The sequence below is a fragment of the Gymnoscopelus braueri genome (assembly GCF_963280865.1).
Source record: "Gymnoscopelus braueri genome assembly, chromosome: 4".
Lineage (NCBI taxonomy): Eukaryota > Metazoa > Chordata > Actinopteri > Myctophiformes > Myctophidae > Gymnoscopelus > Gymnoscopelus braueri.
Window position 1 is genome coordinate 42,849,811 of NC_137605.1, and position 25,096 is coordinate 42,874,906.

At 41.2% G+C, this 25,096-nt stretch overlaps 1 protein-coding gene across 1 annotated transcript in view; it reads left to right on the plus strand.

Annotated features, from left to right (window-relative positions):
- Nucleotides 1–1,317: 1,317 nt before the first annotated feature.
- Nucleotides 1,318–25,096, plus strand: part of spire1b (spire-type actin nucleation factor 1b) — a 46,192-nt gene continuing 22,413 nt past the window's right edge. The window contains exons 1-3 of the mRNA XM_080425374.1: nt 1,318–1,813; nt 6,776–6,804; nt 21,610–21,846. Of these exons, the coding sequence (XP_080281500.1) occupies nt 1,408–1,813; nt 6,776–6,804; nt 21,610–21,846 (672 nt within the window). The 5' untranslated portion in view covers nt 1,318–1,407. The remainder of the gene's footprint in view (nt 1,814–6,775; nt 6,805–21,609; nt 21,847–25,096) is intronic.

Below are 25,096 nucleotides of genomic sequence, written 5' to 3' on the forward strand. Positions count from 1 at the left end.
TCAATCATACAACATTGATTTGAGCCAATAGGTTCAAAATGGGTTGTTAATGCATGCTGCAAATGGTTCAGCACACCTCAGCACAAACTATTGGTCATTAGATAATGTAATGACCAATAGTTTATCCAATTTGGAATCCATGACCAATTAGATTGGTCATGGATTCCCAGGGACAATAATGTACTTTGCTATATTTGATCCTTTCTAACCGCCACTGAAACCTAACCCTCCTTTACTGCCCCCTGTCCAGTGTCAAATTAGTCTGAGAAAAGGGAAAAAATATGGGACAAACTAGGAATTTGTATTTGCTGGGAGTTTACACATGGATCTGCATTCTCTTATGTATATATTACCAATTGGTCAAATTGATTTAGACAAAGTACTTAACAATCGTAGACATCTGCAAGGGTCATCATATGTATCTTCAATCTATGCCTTACACCTGCAATGATAAAAATCAAGACTGGAAAATATTATTGGAATATTAGAGAGAGATAAAGAGGCAGGGGGGGGGCAGTGGTGGAAAGTAAGTAAGTACATTTACTCAAGTACTGTACTTAAGTACAGTTTTGAGGTATTTTTTACTTTACTGGAGTATTTCAAATTTTCAGTACTTTTACTTCTACTCCCCTACATCTCAGAGGCAAGTATTATACTGTTACTCCACTACAATTATTTGAAAACTTTAGTTACTAGTTACTTTGTAGATTTTGATTATTATTACAAAACATACTGTAACCACTTCAGCCCTACAGTATACATTTTGACATGAAAATAGCCGATCTGCAAGCTCACAATGCGTCGTGACGTGATGCATTGTGAGCTTGTAGATCTGCTATTTTCAAAAGATTTCTTTGAAAACTTGTGAAAGTGCATAAGGAGTACTTTTACTTTTTGTTATTTTAAGTACATTTTGATGCCAATAGTTTTTTACTTTTACTGAAGTACATTTTGAATTCCGGACTTTTACTTGTAACAGAACAGAGTATTTCTACATTGCAGTATTGATACTTTTACTTAAGTAAAACATTTGAGTACTTTTTCCACCACTAAGAGAGATATAAAGAGAGGGGGGGGGGGGGTGGTGTCATGTGATGACGAGTGTGGTTGCTCGGCCGCGAAGCAGACAGTCTTTCAGACCATGCAAACAACAGAGTCATATGACGGGGTACCCAAAGGAAAACACTGCAAGGCATAGGCGTCGGACGGGGGGGAAGTAATCATCTTCGTTTTGGTGGTGCTGTGTGGCAGCTGAGAGAGAGAGAGAGGGAAGGGGAGAGGAGGAGGAGGAGGAGAAGAGAGCATCAATGTGCCCAGGTTGTTGCCACCATATCGGCCTGGATCCGTTCCTCTCGTCGTCGCCGGGCCTTAATTCTCCTCCATCTCTGTCGAGATAATGATTAAAGGATGGCGGAACAGCGAGACGTCGCGGCCGACGGAGAGCTTATGATAGAGGCTGCGGTCCTCCATGGAGGAGACGATGAGCAGCAGCAGCAGCAGCAGCAGCAGCAGCATCATAGCAGGTCATTGGCAAACATGGATGGAACGGAGGCACACCGAGTGGAGGATCTCTCGCTGGAGGAGATACTGAAGCTGTACAGCCAGCCGATCAACGAGGAGCAGGCGTGGGCTGTGTGCTACCAGTGCTGCAGGACGCTGGCCCAGGACCACCAGAGGAGGCGGAGGAGGAACTCCTCCAGCGCCGCAGCAGCATCAGTGGAGGCGGATGATCATGCGAGGAGGATAGAAGGACCAGGGGATGTACGGATCCACAAAGACGGCTCTGTTAGCGTGCGATATCAGGGCTATGCAGGTAAAAAAAAAGCTATTATGTAATACTCACCATCTCTATTTTCTACTCACATATAGCTATAGGCTTGTGCTGAATTTCAAATAAATGATTGTATGTATATTGATCAAGTTTGTCTATTTGGGACATTTTGATGTTAAACAATTAGAGCACGTGGAGGCTTGCTGTATTATTAGGCTGTTAATTGCCATTTTCTTAGCCTTGGATCAAGACTATCATAGATGTATTTGTGGAGTCTGACTTTCACTTTCGTATCTATGATGCAAATGTCAGAATCTATAAAATGCATCTATGATAGTCTTGATCCAAGGCTACCGTTTTCTATTTGCTTAATGAACACCTGCTTGTTTTAACTGTCAGTGGTATGGTAAATGGGCTAATTAATGTAGAGATAGGCTATATGATAGGTCATATGTATAGCCTGGCTATGTGTGGATAATGAATTGCTTGATTGACATTTAGCTGACCAGCCCACTTCCACTGGCCAAGGCTCTGCTATAGCTCCCCTGTAACCTAAACAAAGGAATGATTTATCTTATGCCCAGACCCCAATGCAGACCCCCATGCAACTCTCACCATCTCACCATCATGATCCTGATAGGCATCAACTCATTTATATCCCAGTTAAAACGGTTTACAATTTAATCCTGTGTGCTGTGGTTGTTAACTGTTAGCCTACTTACAGTATGGCTGGCTACCTCACAATATTTCAGAATAGAGCATTCATTACATTGTTAATTTGTTTTAAATCTGATTCAAGCTCTGATGATTAGACAAGGAACAGCTCAGACCAAGGTCTGAATTGGAGTGTGCCTGTGTGTGTGTGTGTGTGTGTGTGTGTGTGTGTGTGTGTGTGTGTGTGTGTGTGTGTGTGTGTGTGTGTGTGTGTGTGTGTGTGTGTGTGTGTGTGTGTGTGTGTGTGTATATGTGTGTGTGTGTGTGTGTGTGTGTGTGTGTGTGTGTGTGTGTGTGTGTGTGTGTGTGTGTGTTCGAGTGCACACCGTGCGTTCAATAGAGGTGTTTTGTTTCTCAAGACTGATACTGACATACCCAGGACCCCAAGGCCTATATGGTATTATCAAGCTCTGGTGGTGTAAAGGAAACAGTTGATAACATGAGCCACTCTCTTCTTCAGTTGAACATGAGCCAGGTTTTAAATCCATGTACCGGTACTTCCATAACAAACTGCAGTAATCCTTGCAGTTAACAAGGTATGCCCAATTGTTCACATCATCTGTGTCAGTGAGAAACGACAACTTAAGTGCCTGCGGTCAAACAGACTACCGGTATGCCTGTTCATTGTATCTGTCTGTATTTCATTTAATGTAATCATATTTCCTCTCACACAGTGCTGTGTAGACCAGACCTACATACTGATAATTGATAAATAGCCCATTCCACTCTGTATAGACTATCTAAGGGCTCAAGGGATCCTCTCTTACCACCTACAACATGCACTCATTAAGGAGCACTGCTGAGTCAATATTATGGCTTTTGAATCAATAATGTTCTGAACTCACAGAGGATCACAGAGTAAGAGCGAGCGCATAGCCTTAGCCTACCACATAAACATGGCAATAGTCCTCGCAGCTGACCCCAGTTCAAATCCAAACCAAGCCTCTTTACTGCATGTCATCCGCTCTCTCCTGCCCTTCCTCTCCCTCACTGTCCTAGCAAAATAAAGAAGAAATGTAACAACAACAAAATAGAAATAGCTCTTTGCTCAGTCACCTTTTGGGAGAAGATATGAAAATCAGAGATATGACAATGTTGACAGTAGGCTTTATCAGTCTATAATATATGGTTCGAATGAATGGCTTATTTTTAGAAGCAAAGAAAGACAGTGGGGGAGGGGAAGACCTACAGTTTTGTCAGGAGCTTGGTAACCTTCTGTGCTATGTTGTAGGCAGCCCATTGGTGACTGCTATAATGGTATGCAATGCGTACTGATATTCTAAATTCACATTGTGACCAAACAGTGTGATGCCCTTGATTGACAGTGCAATGAAGTCAGCCAAGACCCCCAATTAAGAAATTAATGCCTCATTCTGTGGGAATTGTTAGTAATCACATGAATAGATATAATTATCAATATAATGCTTTCTATTTTTGCCTCTGCCACATTGTATATATTCTAGCTTTCATCAGTCATTTGAAATGCATCGATAAGTGTATCCAAAAAGACTAGGTTTGTTTTAGTTTAATTGCCTGACTGCTCTATTTTTCACTTATCTCTGCTGTTCGGCAGGGGATCTTTCTTTCCCTATAGCACATACTTAAACTGTCAGACACAAACTTTCGCAAAGTGACATAAACAGAAGGAGAATTCTAATCTGAGCTAATATGTTCAGGATTAGGCCTACTGGAGCTTTCTTCTGCTGAGTTACCTTGCATTTAACATTTGTGTAGTTTATTCCAAGGGCCCATCTCTCATAGTTCATATTGTGTATTTTGACAGGGAGAGACGTCTTACATCAGTATCCATCACATGTTGGCATGGCTTGCAGAACATGTGAACTGTGCAAAGGCAATAATAAACAGTCTTAATTACATGTTTATGCATTTTAACCAATCACATTACTATAATGTGTAGACAAATTAATATGATAAAGATTATCCTCAACTGATTGCGTGTCGCTCCTCATATTGTAACATTCGCGTTATGATTTGTTCATGCAAATGAATATGAAGACATTGCACAAGACTGTTGTGATATCCCATGAGTGTTTGCTGTAATATAATACTGCCGTTTGTTGAGAAGGTCATCTGTTAAGAGTTCGATTGGTCATATTATTGAAGTAAAAGCTGTTTGTGACGTGGATGTGGCCGGAAGGAAAGACTGCAGTGAGTTTAGTTTTGAATGAAACGTATTGATACACCACGGCTCCTCTCTGCTTACACCCAAGAGGAGCATAATCACATGTCACATCTTACAATTTGTATTTCTTTTTTAATTAATCCTTTATTTAACCAGGGAGGCCTCATTGAGATATAGAAACAAATGGTCATAGGCATTCAGAATAAGACAATTAAAAGCAGACACAAATTAAAAACAATGTTTAGCTGACACTTTCCCACACTTTAATGCTCTAGGCCCTTAAAAGTGGAGACAAAGGCATCATAAGTGATATGTTCTTTCAACTTTAAGTCTTTCTGTAACTTATTCCATGCAGCGGGGGGCAGCCTATTTGAAAGCCTTTTACCCAGCAGCTCAGTACGAGCATAATCTGGGCTGGCGGTGAAAATGGAGTGGTCATTAACACTGACCTAGGTTTTATGATGGAGTCTCTGGAGGGCAGTACAGTTTCCTTAAAGGTTATTTAAGATTGAAGGTCTTACAGAAAACATGGTAAGGAACTGATAACTGAACAGCATGTGATCAATCTGGGAACCCATCGCCAAATGAAAAGGAAAAACAGCGCCCTCTGCTGTTTTTTACTATCTCACTTGGCACACGTAAGGAAACCGGGGTTTTGGTCTGCTTCAGCCTTTCACTTCCGGTGGTGCGACTATGTTTTCATTCCCACTAACAATATTTCTACACGGAACACTAACACCAGTTCTCCCAGAGAACATGGATCGTTTTGGTTATAAGCCCACTTGTTTCTATGATGAAAGAGCAAGTTAAAATGTGAATATCTTTCCGTGGTTTTGTCTGCTCCGAGGACGCTATTGTTAAATGAGTTTCGGTTTGTTTCTAGTGGGGAAGGATCGGTAGACACGTAAATCCCGCCCACTACATTTGTTTGGGTAAAGCGCGGCCTGCTTCCTGATCTGAAGGCACGCCCACGTGTAGGCCAGTGCGTACGCGATATGACGAACCCCCCGACAGATTCAAGCGGAGAGTAGAATCTGTTCTTGAGAGATTAGCATGTGATAAAAAAATGTTTTATAGGTAGATGATGATCTAAAACCATTCCTAATGGCCAATAAGTGTTGCATTCCCTTTTCTAATGAGTTTGAGACGATGACTTTAGCGGTGTCAATGTTTGCAAATGCATTTGTTGCCATGGAGATGATTATGGTAGTATCTCATTCACTGAGAAATTAATGATTCATTGAACCAAGAGACACAGTTGGCAATCAAATGAAATCACCCCCCCCCTGCCCCACATAGGTTTATGATACAGTCAGATAACAGTGTCACTCAACCCCATATAGGTTTAAGAAACAGTCAGATAACAGTGTCACCCCCATATAGGTTTATGATACAGTCAGATAACAGTGTCCGTGTAGCTCGACAGTCAGTAGAGCACTCGCCTTTGGACCGCACGGTCCTGGGTTCGATTCTGGTCACCAGCTCAGCGTATGAGTAGCATGGCTTGTAAGTCGTGCAGTAAGTTAGTACTGGGAGCTGATGGTAATTGTTGCGTTCCACCTCAGCAATCCATTGCCCAGGGGCAGGGATGCATTGGTCTTGGGACGCAGCAACACGCCGTCCCACCACTTTTGAGCAGGAGCATGCACACGCACATGCATCGATAAAAACAACCCTTAAGTTCACACCTCAACAAAGTTTACAAAGACTGCAGACTGCCAAGTGTCACACCAGCGTAAATTAGCATAGGAATGAGCCTAGATGCATATGAATTGTCCATTGTGTGACCTGTAGTGTCGGTGTTAAGCGACATGCGCGTGACGTCTTTAAAATAGAGTCCCACCAGAGATAGATTTACCAATACAACACTGCCCAGGGGTCTAGCGCATTGAAAATGGCATAGACACCCTCATTTGCGGCCGATACCAACAATAAGCCACTCCGACCTACTTACTTACTTATGTATGCATAACATCATCAGTGACACAGAATGTGATGATACAATATTATGCTACAGCTCTAGTCACAGATATTTGTGCTTACGTAACTGATCAGATGGTACGATGGAGCTGTATGTTTGTAAGCTGCTTCACATTCAGACATACCCTTACTGTTATTCATAACATTTCTCTCTTGTTTCTTTGCAGATAAATACAGCCCATGCACATCAACAGAGGTGAGTGAAGCTACTGTAAAGCCTGAGTTACACTTAGTTGCAGCACACAGTAAATAGCCAATTTATGCTTGTAGATTGGTTGTTTTTTTTGTTTTGTTTTTTGATTGAATACTTTATTAGAATTTTGCAGAAAAAAGCACATCAAGGTTCAAGGTTGTACTTTATTGTTACAACTTGTGTACAGGTACATAAGAGTAAACCTTATTTTGGTTTGGCCTCCTTCAGACAATGCAGCAGCATAGGTAATAATAACAATAGAATAATGTAAAAAGATTTTAAAAAGTACAGTACATGAAAGTACAGTTCAATACAAGGTCAGCTAATAGGATTTAGAACCCAAGAAAGCCTATGGCTTGTTTCCATTGGGGTCCTTTGTACTCAATTCATAGAGACATTAAATGACAGGCAGATATACACTACTATGCAGGACTGGGTGCAACTAAGTATAAGAAAATCAGGCTTAACACCACTGCATTTTGTCATCCCTTGCCTACTAGTTCTATACAGTATTTACAGCTGTGATTTGCACGGTGCCACAATAATGGCTTGGAGGATAGGAGAAACAACAGCAATGTGGTGTGCTGTTTGAGGAATATGGCCTTTTACTTAGATTATTTCAGGTTTAATTAGTAGATTATAACTTTTTTGTTGAATTTGCTTTGGACACCATGCTTTATGAGGTTCTAGACTAGAGTGTAATATATTGTACAATATACACAGTAAAATTAACTGAGCCTCAGAGTTAAAAACGCAAATAGTAATGTGTACCACCACCCCACCAATGATGCTGTGTATATAGTATATATGTATGCATATAAGCTATACGAATAAAGACATCTACTAGTCCAGCACAGTTAACAAACACTTATACATTTTTAACGGCACTCATTAATCTTGAAAAAACGGTATGTGTGTGTGTGTGTGTGTGTGTCACCTCCAACGTCATCGGGTGGGGTATAATTAGTTGACGCCTAACCCAGGTGGTATGAAAACAAATAAGCAAAGCTTTTAATGCTGCGGTGTGCGTAAAGGATTCACAATCAAAGCTGAGGCAAGAGCTGCTTCTCATGTTTCCCCAGCAACTACAAACATGGCTGCTATGTTTTTCCCGTGACTCACCTTACTCACCGAAGTTGGATCAAACTGTCAAATTACATGAAGGCGTTGCGGAACAAATGTGAATCAAATTCAGCTGTATTGCATATTCCATCTGGGTGGGGGACAACACTCTCAGTTCCGCTGTGTACCTACAATACATAATAATATAGTATAGTGACTGCATAGGAAGGAAAACAAATGATGATTTAAAAGGAGGAGACTGGGAACATAGAGGGATTATGCTACTGTAGGTTACTATTAAACCTCATAAGCATTATCCACACCCTGTCGCTGGTTGGCAACCAGTCGGTCAGTATAATAATAGCTATGTAACTGTTTTCTTTGTTTATAGTGGATCCACCACCTTGTTAACTACCATGGAACCAGACATAACAAAGATAATAATATAAGAGGAATATCTGTACTATGGTTCAGGCTATCAGAGGCCATACTGTAGGTTAGATGTCACAGCTGACATGCTGCATATGCAGACAATTTTCCTATAGTTTTTTTTATGTTGATCACATGAGCATATCGTTACCATTGAGGTACCTCCACACTATTGATCATATCATCATAATAATCAAACACCTTTCAGCGTGACAGACTGCATTTCTAGTTGTGCTTTTTTATTGCCCTATCTCTTGGGCAATATATACTTTATACTTTATATAGTTTATTGAACGTGTGCTATATTATCAATCTGTCAGCCTGAGTGTTCTTTGGCCCCTTTATTTACTCCCACTACCACCCTAGAACCACAGCTGGTCTCCCTGACTGACCGAGAGAAAATGTCACCAATCAAAGGAACCTCTTTGACGGTAGTTCTGGGTGACATTTTAGACCTAATTAAAGGACGGTGTAAATTTGTCGATCCATCCTGTCAACAGATGTTCTATCAACTTTCATTTGCTGATTACTCTGCCTGAAAGCAGCGTGTGGTAGGCTATTGTAATGGGTCATGTCTGTTTGTGTGTTTATAAGATAACTTGAGAACAGATGGGTGGATTTTCATGAACCTTGGAGCCGAGGGAATGATTAGTAGGTTGTTCCAAAGAAGTGAATAACTTTTGGGTCGAAAAGGACAAAGGTCAAGTTTACAATCAAGGTCACGGTATGACTATTAACAACACAACTTTAGAATGTATGGGAAAAGTTTCATTATAGTGGGATTGATCAGTAGGATAGGAAACAAAAACGTTTTGGGTCAAAAGGTCACAATCAAGAGACTGAGATGTTGGGGAGGGGAGCTGTTCGGATTTGTAAACACAGGTTTATTTGTTTAATCAATTACAATTTACAATTTAATGCTCGTGATTGTAGCTGTAAACCAAACAAATTTGAAGACCAGGGATGCAGCACAACATTGCTTGGTGGTTTATGCAATACTGTATTTGGCTGCAGTGATTATGTTAGCATAAGTCTCATATGACACTAAAAATATATACGTAGATGTGTTAATGTTTTTAAGATTGAACAGAAAGTATTTTGTGTTGGCTGTTTCTTCGTAGGATGTTGTTGTACAGAGACTGGTGAGTGATGATCAATGCTGAGCTCACTGTTGTTAGGTGGGAGTTTTGGACCTTGATTGCCTGTTAATATTGCAGTGATAACAGATGGAGAGAGGCAATGAAGAGATCAAATACGTACCCATGTGCATGCACGCACGCACGCTCGCACGCACGCACACATACTGTAGAAGTCGAGAATGTGAATGTTTATAGAAGCTTCTAAGCAGCTTTGCACCAGAGATGAGTTCTTACAGTTCTTACAGTCTGTTACAGAGTTAGAGGCTGGCTGAAAAAGGCTGTCATTCTGTTGTGTTGCCAGCATAACCCACTGTGGCATGAACAGTAGCCTCACATTGAAACCGTGTTGTGTCATGTGTGTACAGGTTGACATAAACAACAACCTATATATAACCTATACAATTGCATAAACTCTACCAAATTATCCTCTCTCTTAGATCATGGACAATGGACATCACTTGTGATTGTTAGATGAAGCTCTCTTTTAACTGCCACTTAAAGGGCCTACCATTGTATGGCTTTTGGCTTTTGTTTACATTTTTTCTAGTCTTAAATATTATAGAACTTAACTGAATAATTGAGTCTGTGTTGGCTAAACATCATTGCGCTGTTAATTTCCGGTAGTATTTCCGGCTAGACTGTTCAAATCCATCCATGCTTTAAAATGCATTAAAACGCAACAGTCACATAACTTTGGCAAAAAAAAAAAAACTGCTATTGAATGATATTTAGTGTGCTGGATTACCTTTCTCAAGCAAGTGTTAAGTCTCTTTCATACTACAGTATACTGAAAGATGAATTGAATCCAATGGCAAATCAAACAAACATATCCTTGGAAAGATTTTGCCAGTAATGTCAAGTACTGTTATACCATGGGTCGTTGTCAATGGGCTAAACTTGCCAGACTGCCGGCATGGTTCTTTAAGCCAAATTCTAGGCTATTGATGATCATAGCATGCTGAATATAGCAGAGGGCTCTGTGTCTACTGTATACAGAAAAGAAATCTCACAGAACATGTTCCTATTTTATAGTAGTATGTGGCCTCCTAAATTGTATTTCTTGGACTTTTGTAACTGATGGTATTTTCAGTCACAAGATACTTCTTTGTGCTTCAATAAGGATGTGCCTTAACCCATTAAGACCTGAGGCCGATTCTACAAATGCCTTCTAAATCCCAACAGTTTTCTGAAAAACTTATGTTGCTATATCAGTGGTTCTCAAACCTTGTCAAGTCAAGGACCCCCAAAATTGTGTTTGGACGCCGACCCCCATCTCAAAATATTTTGTTCCAGGGACCCCCAGAAGCAAAGATTTGAGTTCAAAATGTTAAATGTTAAAAAATACATACAGTGTATATTCAAAGATTTGCTCAGATTTTCACTATTTTTGAATAGCCAAATAAATCTAAAATGATGTAGGAAAAAAAGTATCAAAGATATTTCACCCCTAGTGGCCTATAGTTCCTGGTAGTCTCCTGAGGGCTTTGTCCTGCTGTGCTGCTAGTAGATGCTTCTGGTCCCATGATGTGACCAAACCTCAGAGGTTATGGATTATGCCTCATTATATTCCTCCCTGTCAAAGTTTAACTGTTCAAGCCCATTATTCTGTTAATGTCCGTCTTTGGAGCTTTGAAGTCTGGACAGGGATTATACTTTAACATCTAATGGCCACATTCACTGTTAAATGTAAACAGAACGTTCAGTTAGTAATTAAAGGTTCTCTTAAACCCAATGAGACCTGAGGCCGATTCTAAAAATGTCTTCAAAATCCTAACAGTTTTCTGAAATACTTGTGTTGCTATATCAGTGGTACTCAAACCTTTTCATGTCAAGGACCCCAAAAAGGAGTCCTTGAGATGACCCCCAAAAAGGAATCCTTGACATGACCCCCATCTCAAAATAATTTGTTCCAGGGACCCCCAGAAGCAAATATTTGTGTTAAAAATGTTTGCTTAAAAATATATACCTGTATATTCAAAGGTTTGCGCAAATGTTAATGATTTCTCAAAAATAGCAGATCTACAAGCTCATGAGCTTGTATATCAGCTATTTTTTTAATAGCCAACCAATGTGCTATATATATATATAGCTACAATCGAAAATTACTCAGATGCTTTCCCGGATTGAATTGTTAAATTAGGAGGTGATCCATACTGAGTTCTATGCAATTTGTTATGCATTTATGGACAATAGACAGGGAGCTAATCTGCTGAACTGTAAAGCATCACCATATCCCAGTCATATGACAGCACAGTGGGATGAAATGTAACAATTATCTTTCTCATCTATCTCAGTTCACGGTTGGTGTATTTGTAGAGCAGAACAGAACATATTCCGGTTAATATTCAATGAACACGTTAATGACAGCCCAAACTAAAATCTAAGGAATTTCCAACCTGGATACCCCCAAAAGGGGTTTTTCTATGGATTACACACCCCATGGAGACTTGAATTAATGGAGATTTTTTGTCGCATTCCTAAGCCAATAATTTGATGACCGGCGGGGGCTCCGGTAGGAGACTCAAAGTGTCAACTTTCAGTCTCCTACCGGAGACATAAGTATCTTTCCGCCGGTCATCAAATTATTGGCTTAGGAATGCGACAAAAACTAAAAAATCTCCATGAATTCAAGACTTCATGGGGTTTGTAATTGATTGAAAATAAGTAATTTAAGATAAAGATAAAAGCGTTGGAAACTATAATATTTTTCCTAGTCTCTCTGTTGTGTGAGAAGAGACTCTGTGAACTTCTAAATGAGTAAGTGAGTAAATGGAAAGTTAATAACAATTAGTTCACACAGAGAAGCTCTGTTTTAGGGACTCCTGGGGCTCAGTAATCCATCCATGGTTAGGAATAGTCAATGACAATGATATGACTAAAGTGAATGCCCTGAATCTTTCATATCTTAGAATAAATGCACCGAATCTCAGTACGAACATATGTATACGTATGTATGTACGCGGGACCCGAGGGAGTGCAGTGCCCGGCGTCGAGTCGGTCGGATAGGCAGTTGTCCAGAACCACCAGAAAAGGCTCTGGCTGTGGCCCCAAATGAGCCAATTGATTGCCAGGCAACCCCAGCCTTATAAGCTTGATTTGCCAAATTCCCCACCTGCCCAATTCCCCACACCTGCCATTTGATTAGTTAATCAGTCCCTTTTTCAGTCAGTTTGCACTAGTCTTCAGACATTCTCCACACATTCTCCACAGACGTTTACCACTGCACAAGGACTTTCCACAACTGCCGATCCCCCCATATGCCCATATACGGGCATGTCCATATATGCCCATATACTGATAACATCAGGGATCTCCATATATGGGCATAAAAGGGACAAGGACAGACAGATATAGAGATCTCCATATATGTCCATAAAAGGGATACAGGCAGCAGTGGCGTCAGTTCAGTAAAAGCTAGGGTATGGCAGGGTTAACTATCCTTTTTCGGCCGAATTTTTTTTGGGGGGCCCCTTTTTTGGGGGGCCCTTTTTCGGCCGCACGGCTTGTCTGCTGCGGGGGTTGCTGTGTCAGTCTTTTTACCAAAAAATGCATGCAGAGAGGTCTGCTTCCTTTTCATTTTAACTCACTGTTCACAAGTAAATAAAACAGCCTGTCTGCTATTGAAAAAACACGCCTCTGCTGCTTGCTAATTAACAATAATGCATTGCACCTGTGTTGAACCTGGGATTCCCTACAAGCAGTTGTGATGAATGAAATACCCTGTGAAAGCAATCATTTTGCATTGGTAGTTATTTTACTGAAATTTAATAACAGAATAATCAACGCAGATAGACAGAGACATTCATGGATTTATTTTTTATTTAAAAAAAAATAATATATATATATATATATAATATTTTTTTTTTCTTTTCTTTTTTTTCCTGGAGCCAGGGTATGGCAGCTGCCATACCCTGCCATACCCAATTGACGCCTCTGACAGGCAGACAGATACAGACTACAGAGATCTCCATATATGGGCACAAAGGACAGACGGTTAAAGCGGGTGCTATGACAGAGGGTATAACGGGTATTGCATAACAGGGTGGGGCATGCATTCCCTATTTTCATTGTTCCCTAACTTGCATCGTTCCCAAGTAGGCCGCTGCCCGACAGGCACAGGTCTAGTTATGACACTAAGGAATGTAGTATCATACAGTATAAACTGTGAGAGCGTGGTCACTGACACCTGGATATTTAGTCCAGAGGGACTTTTTCTTAAATTTTGTGGTAGAACTGAAGTATTACACATTCCCTTTTCCAACCTAAGGCTCTGTTGTTATATCATATCGGGTTATAGTGTCCTATCCTTTAATACCTGAGATTTCATATAGAGTTACTGTACTTTAGACAGAAAGAGCAAAACTTAACCTGAAGTGGCCTACAATTGACGCCTTAATAATGTTGAAGTGTCGTAATATGAATGACGTGAAACACAATGTGAACAGTGTAAAAAAACGTTTCTGTTTCTGTGAAACAGAAATAACAGCAAATAACAGTTGTTGAAGAGTTTACAGATATGTGGGTAGGTGGTAAGTGTATGTTGGCTGTTTGTGGTGGTGGGTGTTGATGAGCAAGAGAAGTAATGGATGACATATTGCCGATAGGAGAGAGAGTCCTCCTGAATGGATATATAGTGCTGTCTTTGTATGCAACCGAACAAGAATCCACTGCCCACAGGCTTATGACCGAGGAAAAGTAGACCTACGTTTGTGGAGGCACAAAGGGGGTAGCACGATGACATACTTTTCTGCTGCCCTTACACTTACAGTGTTGTCTGACTGGCTTTGGGATTCCTGTTTGGTGAAGTGAAAACAATATTGGCAAGGCAAATTAAGAGCCTTTCATTTAAATCTAAAGGGATTTGTTGCAAGCCAGTCAAAACAGGGGGATTTTCAATTCAACCATTTTTAACTATCAAATGCAATCTTGAAATAATGTATTTACTCTCGTTATGTGCATAACATATAGTCTTCTTTTCTTTTTTTTACCTTTATTTAACCAGGAGTAAAATCCCATTGAGATTACAAATCTCTTTTCCAAGGGAGCCATGGGACACAACAGGCAGCAGTACGCACAAGAAAGAAGCAACACAATAAAACTAAGAATAAATACAAAATAATTACATTAAAACAGCAAATTGGAATAAAAACTATTACAATCACCTGGCAACTAAAAACATTGACAGTTCTTAGAATCTGCCTCCAGCTCTTCATTTTGGTTTTAAAAGCATTCAACGTGACCAATTGATCTTGTTTCGAGATACTTTGCAGATCATTGTATGCTTAGGGGGCTGAAAATGAAAAAGCAAGAAAACATACTTCTGTGTGTCAGAACATCTTTCTATCCTGTGGTTAACTGTCTTAACCCATTTCAACCGCGAAAGCATCTGTGTCATTTTAGGTTTGAGCTAAAAAGCATTTTATACTTTGGCTATTCAAAATAGCAGATATACAAGCTCATAGGCACGAAGTGACGCGCAATAGCTTGTAGATCTGCTATTACGCAATAGCTTGTATATCTGCTATTTTTGAAAGATTGTGAACATTTATGAAAATCTTTGAATAATATGTATTCTTTTAATGCAACATTTTTTTACTCAAATCTTTGCTTCTGGGGGTCCCTGGAACAAAATATTTTGAGATGGGGGGGGGGGGTCGTGGTTACTTGACATGAACAAGTTTGAGCACCACTGATATAGCAACATAGGTTTTTCAGAAAACTGTTAGGATTTAGAAGACATTTGTAGAATCGGCATCAGGTCTTAATGGGTTAATTGCAGTAACAGGAATATTGAAATGTGACTGAGGGTGTTTACTGATCTTGTTTGATTCTGTGCTGATGGCCACCGCAGCACTTTGCTTCAGCAAAAAGAATTGTCTTGCCTGACATCTTCCTGCTTTCCTTTTCATGTCATCTTATGTTTACCTGCACCCCTTCCTCTTCTCCACCCAAGGAAGGAATCAGGAGGCTTCAGTAGAACGGAGACATGCTCGATTTCATGGTTGAGAGCAGCAGATTACAGAGCCTCTGTGTAGTCATAGGCTCAGCTCTTTCTTTTTTTTGTTTTATTTTATACAGTTTGCAGTTATTTACTTCTCAAAAATCCACAATGAACAAATGCCTCCCTCTTTGCAATTGTTGATTATCATGCGTGACTGACTATGCGGAAACACATGAAACCTACTGTGAATTGAATTGCTTGCTCACATCATGTGCTGGAGCCTTCATTTGTATTGGATTTAATCCCCTTTGACAGTAGCTCTCTTAGCACTCTGTTCTGTTGAAACCCCTTGACTGAACTCGCATGATCAGCGAAGAGTAACCCAGATGAAAGTAGTGCTTTGATATGGGAGAAAAGCTTGAAATTCTTCATACCTCACACCTCAAAGCATGATCTGCCTCTACGGCCTGTCTGTGAAAGTACAGTATCTTATATCATAAATTCTACAGTGTAATTGTATTGGCTGCCAATAAGACAGCATCATTACATATTAGCCTGAGATTATACAGTATTGTGTACATCTCTGTGCAAATGTGTGTGTGCGTGTGCGTGGGTGCATGCGTGTGTACGTGTGTGTACATGTGTGTATGTGTTTGCTTGTTAGGAGCGCTAGTGTCTCGTTATTGTCTCCGCCAGGCCGAAAGGCATGACCGAGAGAGACTATGTTTTGCACCCTGTCCGTCCGTCCGTGTGTGTGTGTGTGTGTGTGTGTGTGTGTGTGTGTGTGTGTGTGTGTGTGTGTGTGTGTGTGTGTGGTTCCGTCTGTGAACAGCTAATCTCCGGCAGCGTTGGCTGGATCGCAGCCAAACTGTGCACACACACTCCCTGGATGCCAGAGCAGAACCTCTGCCCCAATTTTTTTCACATGGGCCTGTTATAGCGCTACCAGGAGGCCGATTTTTGAAAAACAAATTTTTGACAGTACTCCTACAGATTTTGTCCAAACATCACGCAAATCGGTGCACAGTATCTCTATAGTCATTGAACAAAACAGGTCTTTCAGATTTTTCATATTCCATCCTGATTGGCTAAGATTGGCTTCCAAAGTTTGCAGGACTGCTCCGTTTTTAACAAAATGCCTCAAATCATGAACACAGCGTGCGATTTCCGTGAAATTTTGCGCGCACATTCCCACTATGCAGAGAAAGAAATGCCACTTGAACATTTTCAAATCAGCCTCATGGTGGCTCTATAACAGGTCGATTTGTGTTTTGCACCGATCTGTGTAAAACTTTGTATGCACACCCCTTAGAGGCCAAGGAAAAACCTCTGCCCTGCATTTTTCACATTTATAGCACCACCAGGAGGCCGACTTATGTATAACAAATCTTTTGATATTACTCCTTCAGATTTTATCCAAATTTCACACAGATTAAGACAAATCTGTTTGATTATTCATATTCCATCCTTAGCTAAGATTGATCTAAAGTTAGCAGGAGTGGCCCGTTTTGAACAAAATGCCACAAACTGCACGCACATTCATTCCATTTTTTTTTAAACAGTGCCACCAGGAGGCCGATTTTTGCACAAAACATTTTTGGGCGGTGTAGCCGCCCCTATAAGTGGGGTTGGGACACCTCATTAGTATTAGTTTCCTGCACTGTGATTGGCCCATTAGTAGACCCCTAGCTGTACTGTGATTGGCTGACTCTATTGGCTGACTCTATTCAGCACTGTGATTGGCTAGCGAGACACATGATGACATTAATAACCTATAAATAGGATTATGCACTTCCAAAAATAATTTTTTTTGGGAAGTGAGCTTCCATCACTATGATGACCACTGTGAACACCACACCGCCCACTTCACACTGGGTGTGATTTTTTGGGCGGTGTAGCCGCCCTTATAAGTGGGGTTGGGACACCTCGTTAGTATTAATTTCCTGCACCACTGTGATGACCACACCGCCCACTTCACTGGGTGTGATTTTTATATTACTCCTACAAATTTTGTCCAAACATCACGCAAATTGGTACACATTATCTTTATAGTCATCAAGACGTCTCCGTCTGATTTGTCATATTCCATCCTGATTGGCGAATTCCAAACATTGCTGGCCCACAATAACCTACTGACCTGGCGGAGACCTGTGCTCCGAGGAGCACTTTTTCAAGTCTATGTCTATGTTTGTGTTAAATGTGTTCACGACGTGCACATCCATGCGCCGGCTTGTCCGTCTGCGTGGTGTAGTATATCAGTGGGCGTAGCGTGTACCAGGGTGGTGCTCTGCTGAGACAAAGACCTCTCATTCACCTCGGCTACAGTACAGCGCGAGCGGTCCCTGGAGGTGCCCCCATTCTCATGCCTACTGATGGACAGTGGACACAGGTCAGATCTCTCATGTGACTCCTCCTACCTTGGACCCTATTGATTCTAGAGGTCATGTAACCTTGCCCTTGATCTGCCATCTATAATAACATTCGCGATTACCCCAGTCTTAATTACGCCCTTTCTCTTGATATCTTACCCTACTCCGAGCTTCTTGAACTTTCTCGTCCTCACTACAGACAACTGGCTCTTTCTCCTCACATTCTTTATTTCTGCACCCACCCCCCCTTTCTCCGTTCCATTTCTCTATCTCTTCTTTCTCCCATCCCTCGAGTCATTCTCGGTCTCGCCGCTTCCTTTCATTACGTTTCTTCCCCCTTGGTGTTCAGGGCAGAAGAATCCCTCCCCCCGCCCTCATGTGATGTCCCTGTCTTTATCTTTTGTCTTGGCATCCTTCATTTGGCTGTTCCTGCCTTTATACAGTGTGACTTTCTATTCCCAGGACAGACTGGTTTCTTTAACAAAGTATTGCAGCTCTTCACCTGTAAGAAAGGATCTCTGCACCACCACAATAGAAAAGTCTACAGATAAGATATCACTCTGACACAGTTTAAACCCTTGAGCTGTGAGACAATATTGTGTGGTTGGCATTTGATGGCATATGTTAATCGTATAGTAACTTTTAGCCAGTTTTTTTTTATCAGTGATGCATAGCCTACGGATATAGCCATGAAGCCATCCGCAGATTCCTCATGCTTCAAACGGTTGGCTGAATCCGCACTGAATCGGACTCAAAGGATAGACATCTTTCTCACTTAGTTACAGCATTAACCATGAGTTCACAGGAACTATGTACAATTACTGTATATTAGGTGTATAATGTGTGTACATCATCGAGCCATTGTCTCCAGAATCCTTCACCTTCAAAGACTTGCCTTTCTGCGTTAATAATACTAGACCGGTGCCAAACCAAACGGAATGCAAGTGTCCCTTTCATAACCCATATATGGAGTTCCCTGTCAGCCATGCCCAAATATTGAGTCCAGACGTGTCATGATGATGACATCCTTATACAGTATGGGGATTTGCGGATTTAACAATATTCTTTGGCGATCCGCTGATCCGACCGACTTCCCACTCTGCACATCACTCCCTCGGGCCCTTCACTATATGCACAACGAGTTTGAAGTCGATTGGTCGGGCGGTTCAACAGAATTACCTTCCCAATGCTACTGGGGGAGACGTGCAGGGGACCCGGCCTAGAGCAACTGGGGGAGGCGAAGGGGGCACCTGGCTTGGATTCTGCTGGTGACACATTCGCACACAATGGGTGTATTAAGGCATGTCTTGTTGACACATCCACACTAGATTGAAATGTATTCAAAATGCATCACTAACAAGCTAACCACTATACTAGTACTCTGTCAAACATTTTATTTTATATATATATATATATATATATATATATATATATATATATATATATATATATATATATATATATATATATATATATATATATATATATATATATATATATATAAAATGTGTACTAGTATAGTGGTTAGCTTGTTAGTGATGGCTAAAAACAATAAGCTAAGACTAAGAGGAAGAAAGGGAGATTTGGTTTGGGTTGAGCAGGGAAAGCAAGTCTAAAAAGGTGGGTTTTGAGGGAGGCTTTGAACACTTTGATGTGAAGTGGGTTCCAAAGGGTGGGGGCTGCAACTGAAAAAGCCTTGTCACCCCAGTTGCGTTTGTTTGTTTTTATGGGGAAGTCCAGGAGGTTTGCGTCGCCAGACCTGAGGGAGCGGAAGGGGGCGTGGTGTTTGAGGAGGTCAGAGAGGTAGCGGGGTGCCTGGTTATTGAGGGCTTTGTAGGTGGTGATGAGTATTTTGAAATCTATTCTATGTTTTACTGGGAGCCAGTGAAGGTCATGGAGGACTGGGGTGATGTGGTCTCTGGATCTGGTTCTGGTGAGGAGGCGGGCAGCAGAATTGTGCACATATTGAAGTTTTTTGAGTACTTTTGCGGTGGCACCATAGAGGAGGCTATTGCAGTAGTCGAGTCTGGAAGTGATGAAGGCATGGATGAGGGTTTCTGCAGCGGTTTGGGATAGTGTGGGACGGAGGCGGGCGATGTTTCTGAGGTGGAAGAAGGCTGTTATTGTGGTTGACGTGGGATTGGAAGGATGGTTCTATTGGTTCTATTATTAAATGTATGTTTCTGACACAGTTATAGTTCTTGTAAAGCCTCATTGTACATTTAAAGTGAATAAGTCACATTTTACATACATAGTTGCATCCGGAGTTTGAATATTCTAGATTTCTTCCTCCTCAAAGTATAGGCTGATACCCTGAAATGTGTATCACTGTATTATCATAATGATGATGATGATGACGACAATAATGACAGGTTTTTCCCTCATGATCTTCCCTTTGTAATCTCCCAGGGTCAGGCTGCTCTATTTGTGTGTGTGTGTGTGTGTGTGTGTGTGTGTGTGTGTGTGTGTGTGTGTGTGTGTGTGTGTGTGTGTGTGTGTGTGTGTGTGTGTGTGTGTGTGTGTGTGTGTGTGTGTGTGTGTGTGTGTGTGTGTGTGTGTGTGTGTGTGTGTGTTCGTGGAATGCGTGTGTGCGTGTATGAGTGTGTGTGCAATATGTGTGCGTGAATAGCCAACAGGTCTTTCTCTTTCTTAATAGTGTCATGTGGTCAGCATATTACAGCTGTTTTTGCCAGCTGTTTCAGCCTTGGATTGGTACATGAAAGTGGTGTATGATAGGCTATTGCATAACAAAGACACGTTTGTTTTGGATCTGGGAGATTAACATTTGAGTAACATGTACAGAACATCATGGAAAATGATTTAATAATCCTTCGTGCAACATGAAGGATTGCTTTTTTGCTTTTTTTAGGTAATTCACAGACCATAGAAGCCATTAATGCAGTGGTGTCCAAACCTTTTTCAAAGGGGGCCAAATTAGAAAATATGAAAACACCCAAGGGCCAGCTTGCTCGCGCGCGGAGCGCGCACACGAACATTTTCGATTATAGGCGGATTTTGGGCAAAAATGTGCCGTGTTTTCAGGCGGCTTTTGGGCGTTTTTGGGCGTTTTATTGTTACTTTATTTCGGTTTTAGGGTTAAGCAAGAGCTAGAGAAGGTGCAGCCATCATGAGGCGAAGGAGGAAAATGCAACTTTCACTTTTATAAATCTTTTAATTTTTTTGAAAGTGCAGGCGGGCCGTTCATAATATAATTTAGGAATGAAGCCAAGGGCCGTATAAAATTTGTCCTCGGGCCGCAAATGGCCCGCGGGCTGGACTTTGGATACCACTGCATTAATGTATGTAGTATGATCCAAACAAATCCAATACTGCTTTTTTAGGGAATGAGGATGAAAACGTGTCATTATTGTTCATGATCATTCAGGATACTGAATAATCTCAGCTATAGCTAAAACATCTTCCTAATAGTTTTAAAAGTATCCATAAAATATCTACACAGATGTGTTCCATGGCAGGGTAGAAATGGAAACCCCCTTGAAACAGAAGAGACAATGTGACGCTAAAAAGGCTCTGAGACCAATACAAATATTTCTGAAATTCTTTAAGATGGTTGGCAGGTCTTCCTGATAGAACGACTATATCTGCATATTCAGTGATACAGACAACACTAGCTCAGACTCAGAGGGTATATCTGTACTGTAGTATACAGTACCTAAATCTTATATTACTATTTATTACTAATCCCTGTGCATTACTACCTGCACACTCTTTTTTATTATTATCTTTGATTTAATTTTTTTAACTCCTAGCCGTGTCTTTTGTCCTGTGTTGCAGTACTGCCATCACAACTGAATTCCCCCCGCAGGTCTTTCTATTTATCTATCTATCGCCCCTCTTGGTTTAACAGGTGATCGAGTCCTTGGGCATCATGATCTACAAGGCTCTGGACTACGGACTGAAGGAGAACGAGGAGAGGGAGCTCAGCCCTCCTCTGGAGAAACTCATCGACCTCATGACCAACATGGCTGAGGATGAGGTGGACGCCTGTCCTGATGAAGGCTACGAAGCCACGGAGGAAGAAGAGGAGGCAGAAGATGACCATGTGAATATCTGTAATGTTCGTGGCTACAGGGACATACTAAAGGTATGACAACTGCAGAAGTGAGCTAATGGTTTGGTTCCATGCTGTAAGAATTCAGTGCACTAATACGCCGGGCCTTGGTTGGATAACTTTGGGCAATGACGAATGCCCAGGTGTAAATCGTGTAAATGATGTAGATGCTTGTATACATGTAAAGGTTAGCCTGGAGGTAAACATTACTACTAGGATGTATATATAGGGGTGGAACAGTTAATAGAACAAATCAATGTAATAGTTTGTAGGTACAAGCACCTCTGTAATCCCTCTCTGAGGGACCATAAACGAGCTGTTGCAAGAAATAGCAAAACCTCCATGTCATGACAAATCTTCCAAAGCACGTCGGTGGGTGATGAAGAAAACGAGTGGAGATCCACCGTTCGGCAAGCCCTATCGAAGCCGCTTCATTTAGAGTATGCTGCAGTGCAGCCTTTACTTTGAACAGCTGTGCTGAACTGATGAATAGCTGAGAAAATAGCATTGAACCTGTGGTGGGCATGTTTGACATTTGTGCTTTGGACTGGAGTATTATATTGCGCCCGAAATCGTCAGATATTGCAGCTCTGTCATTTCCCCTCCCCAGTTCGTCACTATGGGACTACTATTTGTGAGAATGTGTTGGCAGAGATCCCTCCACAGAGAGGTGGTGGGTCATGGTGACAGTTCAGCACACTGTGGCATTTTAGCTTGCTCTGATTGCGCTTGACTTTTAAATTGACCAACTTCATTTAGTCTCGCGTAGCCAGACAACAATTCCACAATCTCCGAATGCTATATAGAGTCTGGAACTACACCTCCCGAAATCCGAGAGAGGAAGCTGGAACTTCCGTTCACGAAAATATATTTTAAAATATCTTTGCATTTTATTTTTTTATTTCCATTTCTGCTTAGCATCAAGCTATATATGCTTAGATAATTTTGATTTATATTAGGATAAATTTGCGCGACTGTAAAGACGAAACGGAATTGGGGAGGAGGCTTCACATCCGCTTTATATTTTAATCATGATCAGAGCTTCCGAGTCCCAGACTGTATGATGGGAAACATTTGAAAATTGTGGGGGGCAACAGTCTGGCCACACGAGACTAAACTTGATTAATCTGTTTAAGTCCTACTTTATACATAATTTTATTCAAATCAACTATTTATTAATTGGTTAAATCATTTGTTTTCATTAACTGTTGCACCACTATTCACTTGCTTTAATATGAAATGCTGATGCTGTAGGGGTGATTTACAGATTTTGTGGGTGTGCTCTCCGTTATACCTTCATTAAAATAACTACTTACTGTAAATACCAATTCGTGCGCTAGGTGTTCCTTGAAGGCACACCCAATGTTATTTATCTATGTATAACTGTCTCCCTCCACTGTATGGATGTTAAAAAATGTTGACACAAACACAGGGATTAGCAGTAGGTGACCAGACCAGTTCTTATGACTCCTCGGAGCGTTTCCATTTGTCCTCCTCAGGAGCAAATAGACACTCTGTCAACTCTCAGAAGTAATGTTTACATAATCACCCCACGCTCCAGTCCCCCCCCCCCCCCCCACACACACACACACACAGGCACACATATGCATGCATGTATGCCCATACAGTATGTACACACACGCACACGCGCGCACACACACACACACACACACACACACACACACACACACACACACACACACACACACACACACACACACACACACACACACACACACACACACACACACACACACACACACACACACACACACACACACACACACACACACACAGAGTCACATTAGTGCCAGAGGCAAAGAATCAGATCTCCACAGAGACACATCTGAGCAGTGTGGCAGTCTGGCAGTGTCTCTCTCTTTCTCTCTCTCTCCCTCCCCCCCTCTCTCTCTCTCTCTCTCTCTGGCACTGTCACTCCCTTTCTCTCTATCCACTGTTTCCTCCATGCCATCCACTATCCACTATATTACTCTCCAACTTACATCATTTGCATACTGTTCTGTGGTTTAAGGGCTGGTCACACTTCTTTCTCTTGCTGACTGGCTGTTAGGAGGATTGTTTCAGCATTATCCTCTTAAAGGAAAAATAATTAAGCTTCGGAATACTAATTTCCTCACAGATTCCTCTTTCGTCCTTGGCACACAATATTTTAGACATTAAAGGGCCACACCATGAATTTCATTTTTTTTTTTGGGGGGGGGGTATTTTTTGGGCTCCCCAGTGTCTCTTGTACCCCAAAAAATATATTTTTTTTAACATTCAGTCATTCATTCTCATTTCAGAGATTTTCAGAATGGGCGTGTCTGAACAGGCCATTTCAGAATGGCAATGCAAGTGACATCACTTGCCTTGCCATTGCATTGATGATGGCCAGACAGAATTGCTCAGTAGCCCCCCCCTGCCCAAAAGGACGTTTTGGTATTGCAGCTGAAAGTGCTGTATAAGCCAGAGACAATTGACTTGGGATGAGTATATCTGAGTGATGATTTAGGCCCAAATATATTTTTTTAATTCATGGTGTAGATCCTTTAAACATTTCGCCGATCCTGGGATTTCTTAGGTGGCTAAGGCAAAAAATGTTAATGGCAGAGAAATATGTCTGCCATTTACTGTATTTAGTGGAATTCATCCTCAATAGCTTCATTTGAATTAGGACTGCAGAGTCTGGGGGAGTGGATGCCAGGAGCATGCCAAGCAGGGCCTAGGGCACCGTCTGTTCCTCTGAAATAGACAAGGACGTAGTATTTTGTCACCACTACTGGGGTAGTGTCTCACTGTGCCCATATCTGTGCCTGTGTGTGCATCAGCAGAGCCGCGCAGACAGACGAACCCAGACAATTGTCCTAAAGCAAGCCTCCAACAATTGTTTACACGTTGTCTCATTCCTCTGCCAAGAATTGTCTTTGAAGTGTCTTTCTCTGGTTAGAACATGAAAGCGACATTTGCATTTACAACCGCTCACAACTGCTCATCATAATCACCCATTTTTACATGAAAGGTTATAAAGTCTTATGGACAACATCATGGTGCTTTCTATAACCCTAATGGAGAGTGTGGTTATGGCAAGCCATAACATCTGTATGGCAGCTCATTGTCTGCTTCCAATAAAGTGTGTAAATAACCAGTTTATATGTAGGTATATTTATTCAAATGTATGTATTTATTTATTTATTTTATTCACAGAAATCAAACCTATAAAAACATTGTAGAGATAAATGCCACCTTACTTTACTTGACGACTAATCTCTCAAGAACAGATTCT